Below are 14911 nucleotides of genomic sequence, written 5' to 3' on the forward strand. Positions count from 1 at the left end.
AATTCTGAATCGATTTTCACTAAATTTGACAGAGACATTTTAATCCTTTACACCAAATAATATTGCTATAGAGTGCATGATATCACTTCGAGAAGGATTATATTAAAAAAATGTATATCGGAACCGAGTTCCACAAAATGGACACGTACGCCCCGAAAGTCACTCCATTTGGCTAATATCAGATTAGCCATTATTTGCACAATAAACCTGAATTCGGATTGAGGATATATATGGGAGCTATATCCAAATCTTAGCCGTTCCCGATAAAATTTGGCAAAAGTATTTCTGAGCTCTATAAGATATATTGTACCAAATATCATTGTTGTCGAATGCATATTACGAATATGAGGGATTTAAAAACCAAGACGGATGAAACATATATATGTGGGAGTTATAACTATGTCTTAATCAATTTTCACCAAATTTGATATACTTGCTTATAGACTGAATTTGGTCAGATTCACCAAAATTCAGGTCATTAGGACTTATATTGGCCATTTGATCCACAATTAACCCGAAATCGGTTGAAGATATAATACATATAAACCTGATCCCATTATCACCAATTTCAATAGGGTTCGTCCTTGGGACAAACCAATATTGTTTGCAAAATTTTATCTTAATCCGATAATAAATGCGACCTGCATTTTGTTCACAAGAATACATAGCCGGACGGACGGACTGAAATGCTGAAATCGACCCAGAAAGTTATTCTATGAATATCCTCAGAAGTAACTATGGGTCTATCTTACTTCGTTCTCCCTGTTACAAACGAATGTACAAAGACATAATACCCTTACCACTATGTGGTGTAGGGTATAAAAACTCACCTTATCAACCAGATTGTGATTCTGAAATTGTTCCATAGTGATTGAAATACTGGCAATGAACAGAAATAATTTTCCAAATAATTGAGAACAAATCAAAAGAAATACCAAGGAAATATTTTTGAAAAATAGACAAAAGAAAAAAACATTAAAAAAGTAAAAACAAATTACCCATTCAATTACTTCCCATAAAATAAAATTAAAAAATTTTAATTTTTTTATAATATGTTTTTTGTTATGTTATCATAATGATTTATTTATGACATAATTCAAAATAGATATTTTAACAATTTAAAAAATAATAATAATAATGATAATAAGAATCAAGAGAGTATACAAATCCAAATATCCACCATTTGTTGGTTTGTTTTGCTTTACAAAATAAAATTAAATTAAATATATTTGCAATATTTACTTAATAACTGTATTAATAGATTGCCATATGAAGGAAAGAAATTATAATAATAATAATAATGGTAGATAGGCAGACATATTTAACAGTAAAATAGATTTTCTGTTTGGTTAGAAAAACAAAAAAAACGACAGTTTTAATAATAATAATTTAAGATTGATTGACTAACAAAATCATCATAGTCATTTTAATTACAATATTAATATTATAGAAAAAATATAGCAAATTTATCTTAGAAGTTTTTATGGACTTAAAATGTACTCCTTATGTTTTAAAAGGGAATTCTCTAAAAAATTTAGTTTTTATGCACTTATTTAAAAAATAGAATTAACTAAATAAAATTATATTGACTTTTGTTTAATTGTAATATAAAAAAATCTACAGCATTCAAATCAAAACAAATTGAATATCATACTAAAATGTAGGAGGAAAAACAACGAATATGATAAAATAGCTTGATGTGTGTGTGCATGGATTTATGTTTGTTCGTAGCTTCAAAAAAGATCCTTATGTAAGGAATCCGACACATTATTTTGTGTATTGCAAAGACTCTAGAATTTAGGGCCTCCTATTTCATTTGGTAGCATTATTTATTCCTTTATTCCTAAAGGCCAGAAAACAATGAAAATCTACAACAATTCTGACACATAATTTAGGATTTTCAAAAACCAAGACGTTTTCATTCGCGCAATATTAAATGTTCATATGAGTGAAATTTCTCACACCCAACAACTTTATCTGGCACCAAATTCCCGCAATCGACATTGAACAAATTTCTAAAGAAAATTAATTTCTGTATGAGCATTTTGCGAATGACGATAAGTAACAGATTGATAAAATACAGGGTGAGATGAAAAAATTGCAACCAACTTCAGACTGCTGTCATTTCTAAGCCACTCGTCCGACAACTTTTAAAATTATTCCAGTGACAGCTCATGATATTGTTTACAAGCGTACAAAAGCATTTAGGTGGAATTCAAGCGTGATAGTGTGATTTCTTTATATTTGGCTGGAAAACCACAAGTGGCTATCGTTCGGGTACTCCAGCTTTTAAATGTGAATAAATCTGGTAGCGTAGCCTGACGTAAGGAAGCGACTTGATCGAAAACCGCGTCGCAGTGGCCGAAAAATGGCACGAATAAGCCAAAATACCGCAGAATAACATTCGGGCAGCGTGTGACGGTTTTATTGGTCGTTTGAGGGCTATAATTCGTGCCAAAAGGAGACCAATTATAACAAATCTAAACTTATTCTAAAATGTTATGCTAATTCCGACATTTGTTGCTTTCATTCAATAAAAATTAAAAAAAAGTAAAAATTATGGCGTTTGACTTTGTTGCAGGTTTTTTGTCTCACCCTGTAAACCCTGGAGTTGAATTGTAACATTTAATATTCTGTCGATTTCAATGAAATTTTTAATTTAATCAAGCTTTATTCAGGGGCCAAATTCTCGCAGCCGACACTTAAAAACATTTCGATCGAAGTGAGTGAAATTTCTGCAGAAATTACCAAATATCTTATGTAGAAATGACCAACTATCAAAATTTTCATTTGCATCAATTATCCTGAGGAACGCCAGTCTGTCTCTCTGCAATAAGGGGGAGTTCTCTGAATATTCAAAAATATCTTAAAATCCGCGTACATACATTTCGACCGAGATTTGTTCAATATCGAATGCGACAATTTTGCCCCTGTAAAAAATGAACGGGGAGAAAAAAAGCTTATGCTCGAAGAAGAAAATTTCTTATATTCACTCTTTTGCAAAAATTCTTTTCTTAAAGCCTGCTTTAAGTTTGTCTAAATAGGCTGAAGGATGTCATCGTTCAGAACTCGTTTTAAAACAATTCCGCAAGGTCGACATAAGACTATTTACCTCGTCCATAAAGATCTACTCCAAGTCAACGATAAAGATTTTTATTGGATCATCTATAAAATACCCCCATTGGGTGAAACAACCACAAAGCCTACGTTTAGCACGTCTACAAAGACACTCGCTTGGCCTTCCTTTAGTCCGTCCGGAAAGATTTCCTTTATTCCATCTAAAACGACACTCTTTAGTCCGTCCAAAAATTTATTGAACCATTCAGCTTCAATAAATTTATCATCTATAAAATACCCCCTTTTAGGTAGGATGCCCACAAAGTCTACATTTAACCCGTCTACGAAGACATTCGCTTAACCTTCCTTTAGTCCGTTCAGAAAGATTTTCTATATATTTCCTATCTATCCAAAAGGTTACTTAGTCCCTTCAAAAAGACTTCCTGTAGTAAGTCTCTTAAAGCTCCGTTTATTGCGTTTATAAAGACACCATTCAGTAAAATTCCTTTTTTTACTTAGGCCAAAAAGACACCCTCTCGTCCATCTATAAAGACTCCCTCTGGCGCGCCATAAAAACATCCTTCGGCTCGTATTAAAAGATTTCCTTTAGTTGGTCCAAAAAGACATCCTTCAAGACATTTTTAATAACTTTCGTAAAGATTTCATTTTATTTTTCCATACTCCCTTTTTCCCCGAAAAGGGCTCCCTTTTATCCGCGCTGGCGGAACTTTAAACTTTTAGCAAGTCTCCTCTATATAGCACATCCAAAAGTCTCTTCAGGCAATCTATATTAACTTCATCCAAATTTCCTACAAGAATTTTTGGCATTCTATTAAGATTTGTTAAAGCGACTACAAAGACCGACTTAAACATTAGCGAGCTATGCCTAAAAATACCTCTTTTTGTAAAGAAGCGACTTGATCGAAATCCGCGTTGCAGTGGCCGACAAATGGCTCGTGAGCTGAACATATTCCATTCGGCAAATATTGAAAAATGAGCTCGGGATAAAGCTATTGAAATTCAAACTTAGATGTTCAAAATTTGCTAAATAAGAAATTCCGAAAAAAATCCGTGCCAATAATTTACGCTGTTTGAAGTTGTTTTCGATGTGAGTATTTTATATGATAATGTATTTCTCTGGGCCACACCTCTAATCGAATATTTGTCCCACAGTCACAGAACATATCCTCCAAAGACTTACAAAACATTTGCTTTGAAAACGGCTAGAATAGTTTTGGAACAATTATGTTTTATTGCTTCAAATTATCTTCATAAGAGAGAGGGCGGTAGTAATTTATCAAAATTTGATAGCAAAAAAATATCTTTAGTAAAATAACTATTCGATAACAGAAAATTAACATTAAGCAATTTTTGTTTTAAAATCCCTATTTTTTTCTCCAAAAAATTGTTTAATGCACACACACAATAGGACCTATTTTTTATGTATTAAAAAAAAACAAGAAAAACATTCAGTTATTGAACCGGGAAAATAGCATGCGATTTTGTTTAGACTATTAAACTAAAAAAAATTTAATTTTTAATAATTTGAGCATATTTATAAAACATTTGAATTTATTATTTTATTTATAATTAAATACAATAATAATAATAAAAATAATTATGACTTTTTTTATTTATTAGACACAAAATGTAAACAAAATTGTTTTAGTAATTATTTTAACTAAAATAATAATAATAAGAATTATTTAATAATTGAAAGAGCAAAAAAATTAAAGGGTAACATACATTCAAAAATGTCTTTAAAATTATAGCATTCTTTATAATTATAATAATATTTAATGAGGGCTTGTTTCATTTATTCTGTTTTATAATCTTAAAAAAAAAAACAAAAACAAATTACTAAAGTTTTGTAAATTTTAGCTTTTGTTTGTTTTCATATTTGTGTGTGTGTGTGTTGTTTTGTTTGTTGGTTTCTGGGTATATAAGTGATACTACTTCTGTTTGTTTTATTTATATTAAATTACATGCTAATTGGTTGTTGCTTTTAAGTTTTGTTTCTTTCGTTTGTTTGCTTTTCTAATTTGTTACAAAAATTTACATTTGCATTGGTTTTGTTGTTAATCGTAATGTTTCGTTTTATGATTTTTACTTTGTTAATATATGTGTTTTTTTTTTTTAATTACTAATCTCCAGATGTTGTTAGCTTTCTTCCCATTTTTTGTTATGTTTTGTTTTAATATTAACAATAATGACTTATGTTATGTGTGGTGGTTTTTTAAATAAACAAAATACAATTGATAATAATAATAATAATAATATTACATATTTAACAAAAAATAAACTTTAATTGTAATTGTTTATTGCTTAAAAGTATTATATTTCTTTAGAGTTTCTTGTTTTACTATTTTTATAATAATCAAAATTAAAAAATTAAAAATCATATTACCTTTCTCACATTTGATCATTTGTTGTGATCTTCATTTCCTTATTCTTCTTCTACTTCTCTTAAATATATAATAATTGTTTTAGTTACATTAGCTTAGTACATAAAACCAATCATAAGCTACTAACTTTTTTTCTCTAGTTTCAAAATTCTCTTTCTTTTATCCTTTTTGTTATTATAAATAAGGGGAAAATATGGAAACCTACGAATTAAATTAAAACTCTTGATGATTGTTGTTGGAGTGATGTAATCAAGTTTTCTTTTGAATTGAAATTTTTGATGTTCTTAGTTTCTTCTTTGCTAGCTATTTGTTTTGACAGCAACGCAAAAGATTTGTGTATTATAAAGTAAATTGTGTTGTAGTTGTTGTTGTGATTTAACGTAGTTTGCCGTTCTAGTTGTTGTTGTTGTCGTTATTATTGTGTAAGCATTCCATCTTTGAGTTTCTTTAGGCCAGCTTGTACATAACGAAACACTTCATAGACACTGCTGTGCAAGGTCAGTGGACCATTTTTATGATCCAAGGCAATGAAGAAGTCTGCAAATAAAATATCAAGGATAAAATTTCGTATTAAATAATTACGATCAATAAAATTTAAATTCCAAGAATGTTTTTTTTTTTTTCAAAGCCTTGATACTTTTATAGGCTTTAAAAAAACATTTGGAAGTCAAAAGATTACTGGCGATGATAAAATAAAACTTGAATTTTACATCTCAAATTCTCCCCAGCTTTGCATAGAATGAATTGATGTCATGCTCAGCAGCAGAATAATCAATTCGCACATTGGGGACATCTCCATTGGGAAATTAAACTTCCTTCAACACGACTTTGAATGTTTCCTTTAGGACCTCCTAACGACCCTCTTTTGAAGTTCATAAAAACATGCTTTTGATCGGTATAAGATTGTCTATAACTTGTCTAACTTAAAATCCGCTCTATTAGGCTTACCAAACCAAATACTCCCTTCAGTGGTCTAAAAGTCCTCCCTTTATGTCGGCTATAAAGACTCCCAATTAGTTCGTCTTATCAACTCTATTGGGGCGAGTTGATGATCTTTTATATACGATGGTATTTGACATAATTTGGGTAATATTGCAATTAGGTACTCTAGAGGGACTTCCTTAGCCCGTCTAAAAGACGTACTTACTTACCAGCTTTAAATACTTCTTTTAGCTCGTCTCGTCTGGCACATCTTTGAATATTCCATTTTAAGTCTTCCTTAAGACCATCTCTCGAAGAACCATAAAAAAGTCTTTACGTTCGATTACCTTTGAATTAATTTTGCTAGTCTATGAATATTCCATTTAGGTCGTCCATAGGACTCTTTTTCTTCAAAAGATCGTCTGCAAAGTTTATATTTAAGTCCTTTTGCGAGACTCCTGTCTATCGTCTATAAAAACACCCTTTAAAATAAAACCAGTAAGGAAAAGTCAAAAGTCGGGCGGGGCCGACTATATGATACCCTACACCACTATGCATATTTAGTAGAGCTCCCGTAACAAAATAATTTATTTGAAGTAGATCATATCACCTATCAACATTTGGCTTAAGAGCAGTTATAGTTTGGCTTCAGAGGGAACTAATATACAGGGTGTGATGAAAAACTGCAAGCAAGACTGATGTCATTTCTAAGCCATTCGTCCTGTGGCTATTAAATTTATTCCAGTGAGAGTTTATTATATTGTTTACAAACGTACAAAAGCATTTTGTTGAGAATTTTCGTGATGGAATTCAAGCGTGATAATGAGATTTCTTTATATTTGGCTGGAAAACCACAAGTGGCTATCGTTAGAGCACTTCAGCATTTAAATGTGATTAAATCTATTGTGTCTCGTAACATCGTCAAAGAAGTGGACGGAAGAAAACAGCAACATGCGCAGAAATGGTTCGAAAAGTAAAGAAGCGACTTGATCGAAACCCGCGTCGCAGTGGCCAAAAAATGACTCGTGAGGTGAACATATCGCAATATTCTATTCGGCAAATATTGAAAAATGAGCTCGGGGTAAAGCCATTGAAATTCTAAAAAGTGCAAGAATTTACACCGCAACAGATAGAAAATAGACTCAAATGTTTACTTTGCAAAGAGGTCAGCTTCGGAGGACTCAAGCGCCGGCCATGGTGATGGTATGGTCTCGTGTGGTCTCTCGCTCGTATTAATCGACCGTAGCATCAGAATAAAAACCCGATAATTATCGCGAAAATATTCTGGAGGGTGTATTAAAGCCTTGGGCATGCAAACATTTTGGCCGCAGATCTTGGACATTCCAAAAGGACTCGACACGCGCCACCCAAGAATGGTTACAAAATGAGGTTCCTCGCTTCATTTCCAGCGCACAATGGCCAGCAAAATCTCCGGATAACAATCCATTGGATTATTGTTTCTGGAGTATTTTGGAAGCAAGGTTGGCACTAAAAAATACCAATGTGTCGAACACCTCAAGCAAGCGCTTCGCCGGGAATGGGCGAAGAGCAACATTCGGGCAGCGTGTGACGGTATCATTGGCCGTTTGAAGGCCATAATTCGTGCCAAAGGTTAGCAATTCAAAAAAATCTAAATTGATTCTAAAATTAGATGCCATTTCCGACATTTTTTGCTTTCATTCAACAAAATTTAAAAAAAAAAATGTAAAAATTATGGCGTTTGACTTTGTTGAAGTTTTTTTTTTTATCTCACCCTGTATAAGGGGCGACCATGGTTGAACTTCGAACCACTTGACATACACACGCTTGACTGCCCTTTTTTTCCCACATCTCACGACCTATCTCTTAAAATGTAATATTTTTACAAGGTCTCTGAACTTTCTTTAGTATCGAGTAAAATTTGCTCTTCTGCTTTTGAAATCATATGAAAATTGAGAATAAATTGATCCTAAAATATATATGCAATTTGGTAATACATACCGGTAAGATTGTTTTGTTTTACTAAACGATCGGCTTGCTCCCATAGCTCGTGACTATTGGCTAGGTAATGGAAATATTGATTTTGCTGTTGTAAAGCTGAGTGTATATCTTGAGGCACAATTTTACCAGGCGGTGTATTCGAACCAGAACCCTAAAAGCAAACATTACATTTGAGTATGAGGTTTTGAAGAAGAATCCGACAAACAACTCACCTGTGAACATACCGAATTCGAAGGAGACATCGATGATGAAGTATTACCATTGATAATATCACCTTTACCGGATTTAAGGAAGTCCATGCATATTGTATTGACTTGGCGAAAGGAAATTCTTTTGAGTTTAAACAACTTGAGGGATATTAAGGATTGGCAGCGGAGACTATAACAGAAAGGAAGAAATCAAATAAAGACCCACAAAAATATAAATTGTTTTGCCATATTTTTACCTTAATACAGCATATTTATTAAGGGTACTAGTTTGATCGGCAGATGACACTTGTTGCAACTGGCGAAATTTTGTAGTAATATATCTGCAAAGAAACATTGAGAGAAGAATACAAATAAGTAAAATTACAATTCCCTTAAATGTTTTTCGAAAAGGAAATCTATGCACTTTACTCACTTAATCAAAACCAAGGTGTCCTTGTACATAGTCCAAGCTGGATCTTCAGTACGACTTTGTTGTTCCATAGCAGCTCCGGACAACAGAAAATAGACAACAGCCTCTAAATATAATGCCACCTGATTGAGGATGTTTTGTTCGCGATCGGCAGCATGTTTTCTTTGTATAGCCTCCTGCAGGAATGTGCCTTCCTTGGTTATGCTGGAAAAAATAACATTTTATTAACAAAATGTATTCTCTGCTTAAAACAAACTAAAGGCAAGATAAGAGGTCAAATAGGATGTGAAATGAAAATGACTAAAAAAATGTGAAACTTTTTGGTTTGGATTACTTTGGTGAAGAATTTTGAAATTTGGCCAAAACGGATGGATTATCGGTGGTGGTGTTGTTGTTGTTTTTGGTGGAGTAGGTAGTGGAGTTCGAATATTCAAGAAATGATTCCGCAACAAACCTGAATTCATCGTGTAGTGCTTCCTCGTCCCGCTCGAAATACGAACGGTATATGACTTTGGGTGTTGTTGCTGTGCTTGGTGGATCAATGTTGCCATCAGGTGTTGTTGATGATACCATTGTTGGGGTAGTAGTATTGGAATCTGATGCCGACATTGCTTTTGCATTAGAAGTTCCTGACACAGCCGGTTCTGCGGTTGGGTGTGTTGTGTTTAATCCAACATTGGCTGGCGGTGGCATAATTGATGTAGTAGTTAATGACGACGTGGCCATTGTTGTTAAATTGCTAATCTGTAAATGCGCGGGACTGGCAGTGTTTGTAACAGTAGTACTGGTGTTCTCGGGGAGAGCATTATGATCCATACTGCTCTTATCAATGTTGTTGCCATACGATTTATCGGACTGTTGCTCTGGCTTTTCTACTTGTAGTTGCGGATGTGATTTTTCCGATTCTAACCGCTCATGGTTAGTGGGTGGAAACTGCGATAAAGGGAAATTATTTTTTGAATAATTAAAAATGGTTTAGTTATAATTTGATACATACCTGCATTTGCGTACTATTATCTATCCGCTCAGCATCCAGAGTATCTTTTGTTGCGGGTTTTAGGGAATCTATCATCACATCTTTTGCTTTTTCTAACACATCGCCAGCGTCATTTGTCATTAACTTTTTATCCTTTTCATTTACGCCAGCACCAACACTGCCAAACATATTTGTGACAGCCGCATTCGCATTCGCATCCTTGTCTTTGTTGTCTTTCTCCTTTTCTTTATCCTTGTCCCTATCCCTCTCCTTTTCCTTTTTTCGCTTCTTTTCCTTGTAAGGACTTGAACTCGAACTTGAACTACGCTTACGTTTTGGTTTAGCCTCGAGTAACTGCTGCATTGTGTCAGTAGTATTTGGTGAACAAATTGTCGAAGATTTTTCGGACATTTTGTCCAAATCACTGGGTTTGAAGTCCTGTTTGAGCATTAAGAGTTCTTGTTTGATCACCGCTGGATCTGTAGATGCAGCATCAGCTTTGAATTTAGTCTCCGAATAATCCATGGCATCGGGCTCATGTTTTATGATTTGTTCGTGTTTAACAATCGGACCCAATTTGCCGCCACAGTTACTAGGCGAAGCATAGCCCCTAGCTATTGCAGTCACTGAACTGTAACCATTGGGTGGACCAGGAGGTAGTAGATGGGAACCAAGGTCCTTGGGTGTTGAACCACCGCCACATATACTGCCATCTGTTGAACGACTGCTCAAACGACCGGGATTAATAACGCCCATATCTTTGGCAATGTCATGCAAACTTTCTCGAGAATGGGAAAGTTCTCTTTCGGCTGTAATTGAGGCTCCGGCCTGCAATGGAGTACGATTGCCAGTGCTACGAGGTGTAACACTCCCGCTGCCGCCTGACTTCAAACGCATTTGCGTGTTGCACGAATGCATATCCGCATTGAGTATAGTCTCGTGATCATAAATGGGAGTGCGTCCAGCGCTAGCGGGTGTTAAATAGGGTTGGCTATTTGTTGCCGCATCACGACCGTATAAACGATAAGTATTTGAATGCCATTCTGCGGGTATAGGTAACAAACGAGAGAGATCAATTTTGCATATAAGCGAAGTTGGCAAACGTGATGATGATGGAGGCGGTACTATTCCTGCTGTACCCGCTGCCGCTGTTGCTGGAGAGGCCGAAGGCGTGGGATTAGTTGTAATAGATGACGCATTAACCGCGGCGGCTCCTATAGGAGGTGTAGGTGTGGGCGTCCTTGTGGTGGGCGGAGTTCGTGTTGGCGTCCGCGTTGGTGTCTTTATACGCTGTTGTAGTTTTCGTTCAGCACTTGTGGTCACACGATCGAAAGGAACACGGTCGGGCGTTCGATGCGACGCCGTACCCATTAAACAGCCTGCAGTTAAAACCTGAGTAGCCAATGGTGGCAAAGATCTGGGCGATCTCAATTGGCCGCCCGGTGTGAGACGAGGTGATTGTGCTGTGGGCGTGTGACCTGCTGCTGCCGCTAGATTTTCCTGTGAGCCTCTTAGGGCGGGAGAAATGTGTTTCTGAATTTGCTGTTGTTGCTGCTGTTCTTCCGATTGGTCTACAATAAGGACTTGACCCTGCTTTTTAGCTCCGCCTTCATTGGAAGTTTTAAAGATTCGGGTCAGGGTGCTGATCTTATTTTTATCACTTTTGGGTTTATCACGTTTGAGTTTCTAAAGAGACGAGAAGCAAAGAAAAACGATTAATATAAGTTCATAATGGTAATGGAAAAAACTATGCGACCGTTGCTTACCTTTTCCTTCCTAGCCACCCCTAAGTCCGAGTCGGAATTATCCTCTGCGCTGGACTCAGAAGAAAAGGCACTAGAACATGGTGTTTGTTTACGGCTGCGGTTGGACAAAGCACTTGAAACTTTATAAGGTGATTGTTGGTTCACAGAACGTTGCGAGGAGCCTCCACTGCCCGTACCGGCGGCACCGTTACTAGCTACTGCTGCAGCTCCTATCGACTGGGTTGCCGCCGTAGTACCTGCTGCCGTTTGTTGGTTTGCAAAAATTGCAGGTGGTAGGAAATCTTCTGCCGACGATTCCGATGAAGACGAGGATGGTGAGGACAAACATATATTATTGAGCTTCGTAGAAGATGCAGTTGATAAGTCTTCCAGAGATGATTTACGTGTATTGAGCTTCTTAACAATCCGTTTTGGGTGTGCAGAAGATGGCACTGCTGCCGTCACCGCTTTGGTGGATGTTAAATCTCCGGGCTTTTGCAAAGCCTTTGTGGCCGTATTCTCATCGTCGTCGTCGTCCGAAGTCAAAGAGGGATAAGCATCTGATTGCGTGGGCTTTTTGCTTGGTTCTTCTATTTCTGAATCGGAAGATGAACACGAAGATTTTGAGTTTGAAAATGACGAGGAGTCCGAAGATGAACTGGAATCGTCACTAGTGGAAGTCTTTAATGCAGTCTCTTTAATCTGTGTCTTTACAATAACCGGTGGAGGCGGCGTAGCTTTCAATGCAACTGGTGAGGTTGTAGGCAGTTGCTGCTTAATTGGCGTTGTTGTTATTGGAGGTACTGCCATGGCTTCTTGCAGAGCTAATGAATTTGTGGAACTTAGTCTTGACATTCTTCTTCGTGCTGTTGCTGTGGCCGAATCCTTGCTGGTGGGCGTTGTTGTTGGCGCAGTTGGTGGTGGTTTTTTGTTGATATCTTTTTTGGCGGTTAAAGTTGGTCCCTTGGTGGCAGTTACTACAACAACAGGAGGGCCTGTGGCCGCAGTTGTACTCGAGTTGCCACTGCTTGGTGTAGCGGTTTTACGCGGTCGTCCACGGCCCTTCTTTGTACCACCGGGAGTTGTCATGGTTTTGGCTACCGCTCCACTTGGCGGTGATGTCAAACGCTGCTTGTTTGCATTGTCAGACTCTTCATCGCTGGTATCAGGGGCCAATAAAGCATTTTGCTGCTGCTTCAGTTTTTTGCGAGGTTTTTTCGCCCTTGTCGGCGTAGGTGGTATGGGTGCAATGGGTGCTGTCCCTCTGCCATTGCTGCCAGAGGAAAGTGGTCCCAATGGTATCATTGTTACTGTATTGGGCATTTGGGCTTTTTGCATTATGGGTGGCGAGCGCGGTAAAGCCGTAATTGCCGCTGGAACACCGGGTATTTGCAGTGTACCTCCTGGTCCTCGCACCGGCAAACGCTCTCTGGAACCCTCATCATTCGAGTTGCTGTCGGATGATAGAGTACTAATGGGATTCAAGACATCATATGGCGTCACGGTAGTATGACCTCCTGCTATGACCATTGTTTCATGTTTTATTTGATTTGAGTTCATACTTAAAAAGTCTGACACCTGCTGTTGACTGGAAGTTCCGCCCAACGATGTAGATGACTCTTTTTTGATGTCAGTCAATATGGGCGACAATGGCGTGACCAAAAGACTTGACGTTTTTCTTGTAGGAAAAGCTGCAGTTGCTCCAGCCAAGTCCGGATGCTGGAATGTCTCATTTTTGCCACCATCCTTTTTATTTCTTGATCTTCTTGATGATCGGTCTATGTCTTTGTTGACGTTGTCATTTCCGTTGTCATCGTCGTCCTCATCATCATCGTCGAGCATAGACTCGTTCTTTATGTTTGTTAACTGTTCGGGAATAATTTGAGCACCACCCTTTAGGGTAATGATTTTAGCCACATTCATGGGATTTACAGAATTTGCCACTGAACCCGCCGAAGGTGATACTACATCTTGCGTAGGCGTCTGATGCTGAGGTGCCTTATTAAAATAACGACTCAGCTGCCATTTAGTAGTATTTGGTGAGGGTGTTTTGTTCGATGACGATGAAGACGAACCGCCGGAGGGCGGAGCCGATGAACCCAATCCGGAGGAACTACTACCGCTACTGGCTGTGCAACCTGGTCCAATTTTCTTTTTCGATGCCAAAGAACTTGACATCTGTTGCTGGTGTTGCTGTAAATGATGTTGGGTCGCTGCGGGAATAATGCTCTGATTTGTTTCACTTTTAGAAGATTCACTGCCAGACTCACTGGAATCGGATTGAGAACTGTCACTAGAGTTCACAGCTGAGTGTGAGGAGAGCTTCACACGATCATCATCGGATTCTGATAGCTCCAAATCATTCTCCAATGTATTATTACGATTTTCTATAGGTGGGGGTGTTGGCTTCTCAGACTTGAAGGGCTTCAGGAAACCAGTATCCTTAGTTCGACCCATTAAAGGTGATAGTGGCACTGTAGGTGATGATGTTATGGCAGCATTATGCATTGACGAATATGACGAAGAAGTCAGCGACAGTCCAGTGGAGGCGGAGGTAGATGTCATATTATTAATGGCTGAGGCTGAAGAGGCATTGGCGGCAGGTGGTGGTGCTATATAGGTGCTGGAGGTTGTGGAAGAAGAGTACGAGGATGACGATGATGATAAATTATTGGAGGCAGATTGTGTAGAAGGCATCTGTGTTGCTGCTGCTGATAGGGGAGGCACATATCGCGGTGCTGGCATATCGTTATGTGGCGGCGACGAATCCAATGGCTCAATCATACTATTCGTTTTTTCCGATATATCAAAGCTATATTTGTGCTTATTCGGCTCATTGAGATTATAGTTTTCCATTAGAGTATTGTGCGGTGTGGCATCGATGCCAGTCAGCATTTTAGGAGGACGAAATGCTGTTGTTACTTGATTAAGAATTTCTTTGATATCATTTTCCTGAAATTGTACAAATACAAATTAAATTAAATATTAGCTTATGTGTTGGGCAAAAGTTAGTAGATGACCTAAAGCAATTTGCGGAAAACAAATTAAATACTGACAACAAAAATTTGTTATTTGACCATGTAGGTGTGTACGTGATGCGACATTAGGTATTAGTTATGCCATTTCCAAACAAACTTCACCTTGGCATTATCAAGCAGAACTTTTCAGATCTTCGGAATGGCATGCAAACACTGGGATATATAATAATC

General features: G+C 37.1%; 1 protein-coding gene across 1 annotated transcript in view; it reads right to left on the bottom strand.

Moving 5' to 3' along the window:
* Nucleotides 1-1055: 1055 nt before the first annotated feature.
* LOC109614186 (AF4/FMR2 family member lilli-like) overlaps nt 1056-14911 on the bottom strand; it is a 313389-nt gene continuing 299533 nt past the window's right edge. The window contains 9 exon segments of the mRNA XM_059131411.1: nt 1056-5893; nt 5896-5999; nt 8364-8514; nt 8576-8741; nt 8809-8892; nt 8985-9185; nt 9436-9914; nt 9979-11643; nt 11724-14654. Coding sequence (XP_058987394.1) covers nt 5762-5893; nt 5896-5999; nt 8364-8514; nt 8576-8741; nt 8809-8892; nt 8985-9185; nt 9436-9914; nt 9979-11643; nt 11724-14654 — 5913 coding nt within the window. The 3' untranslated portion in view covers nt 1056-5761.

The sequence above is a fragment of the Musca domestica genome, unplaced genomic scaffold (assembly GCF_030504385.1).
Source record: "Musca domestica strain aabys unplaced genomic scaffold, Musca_domestica.polishedcontigs.V.1.1 87, whole genome shotgun sequence".
In the NCBI taxonomy this organism is placed as follows: Eukaryota; Metazoa; Arthropoda; class Insecta; order Diptera; family Muscidae; genus Musca; species Musca domestica.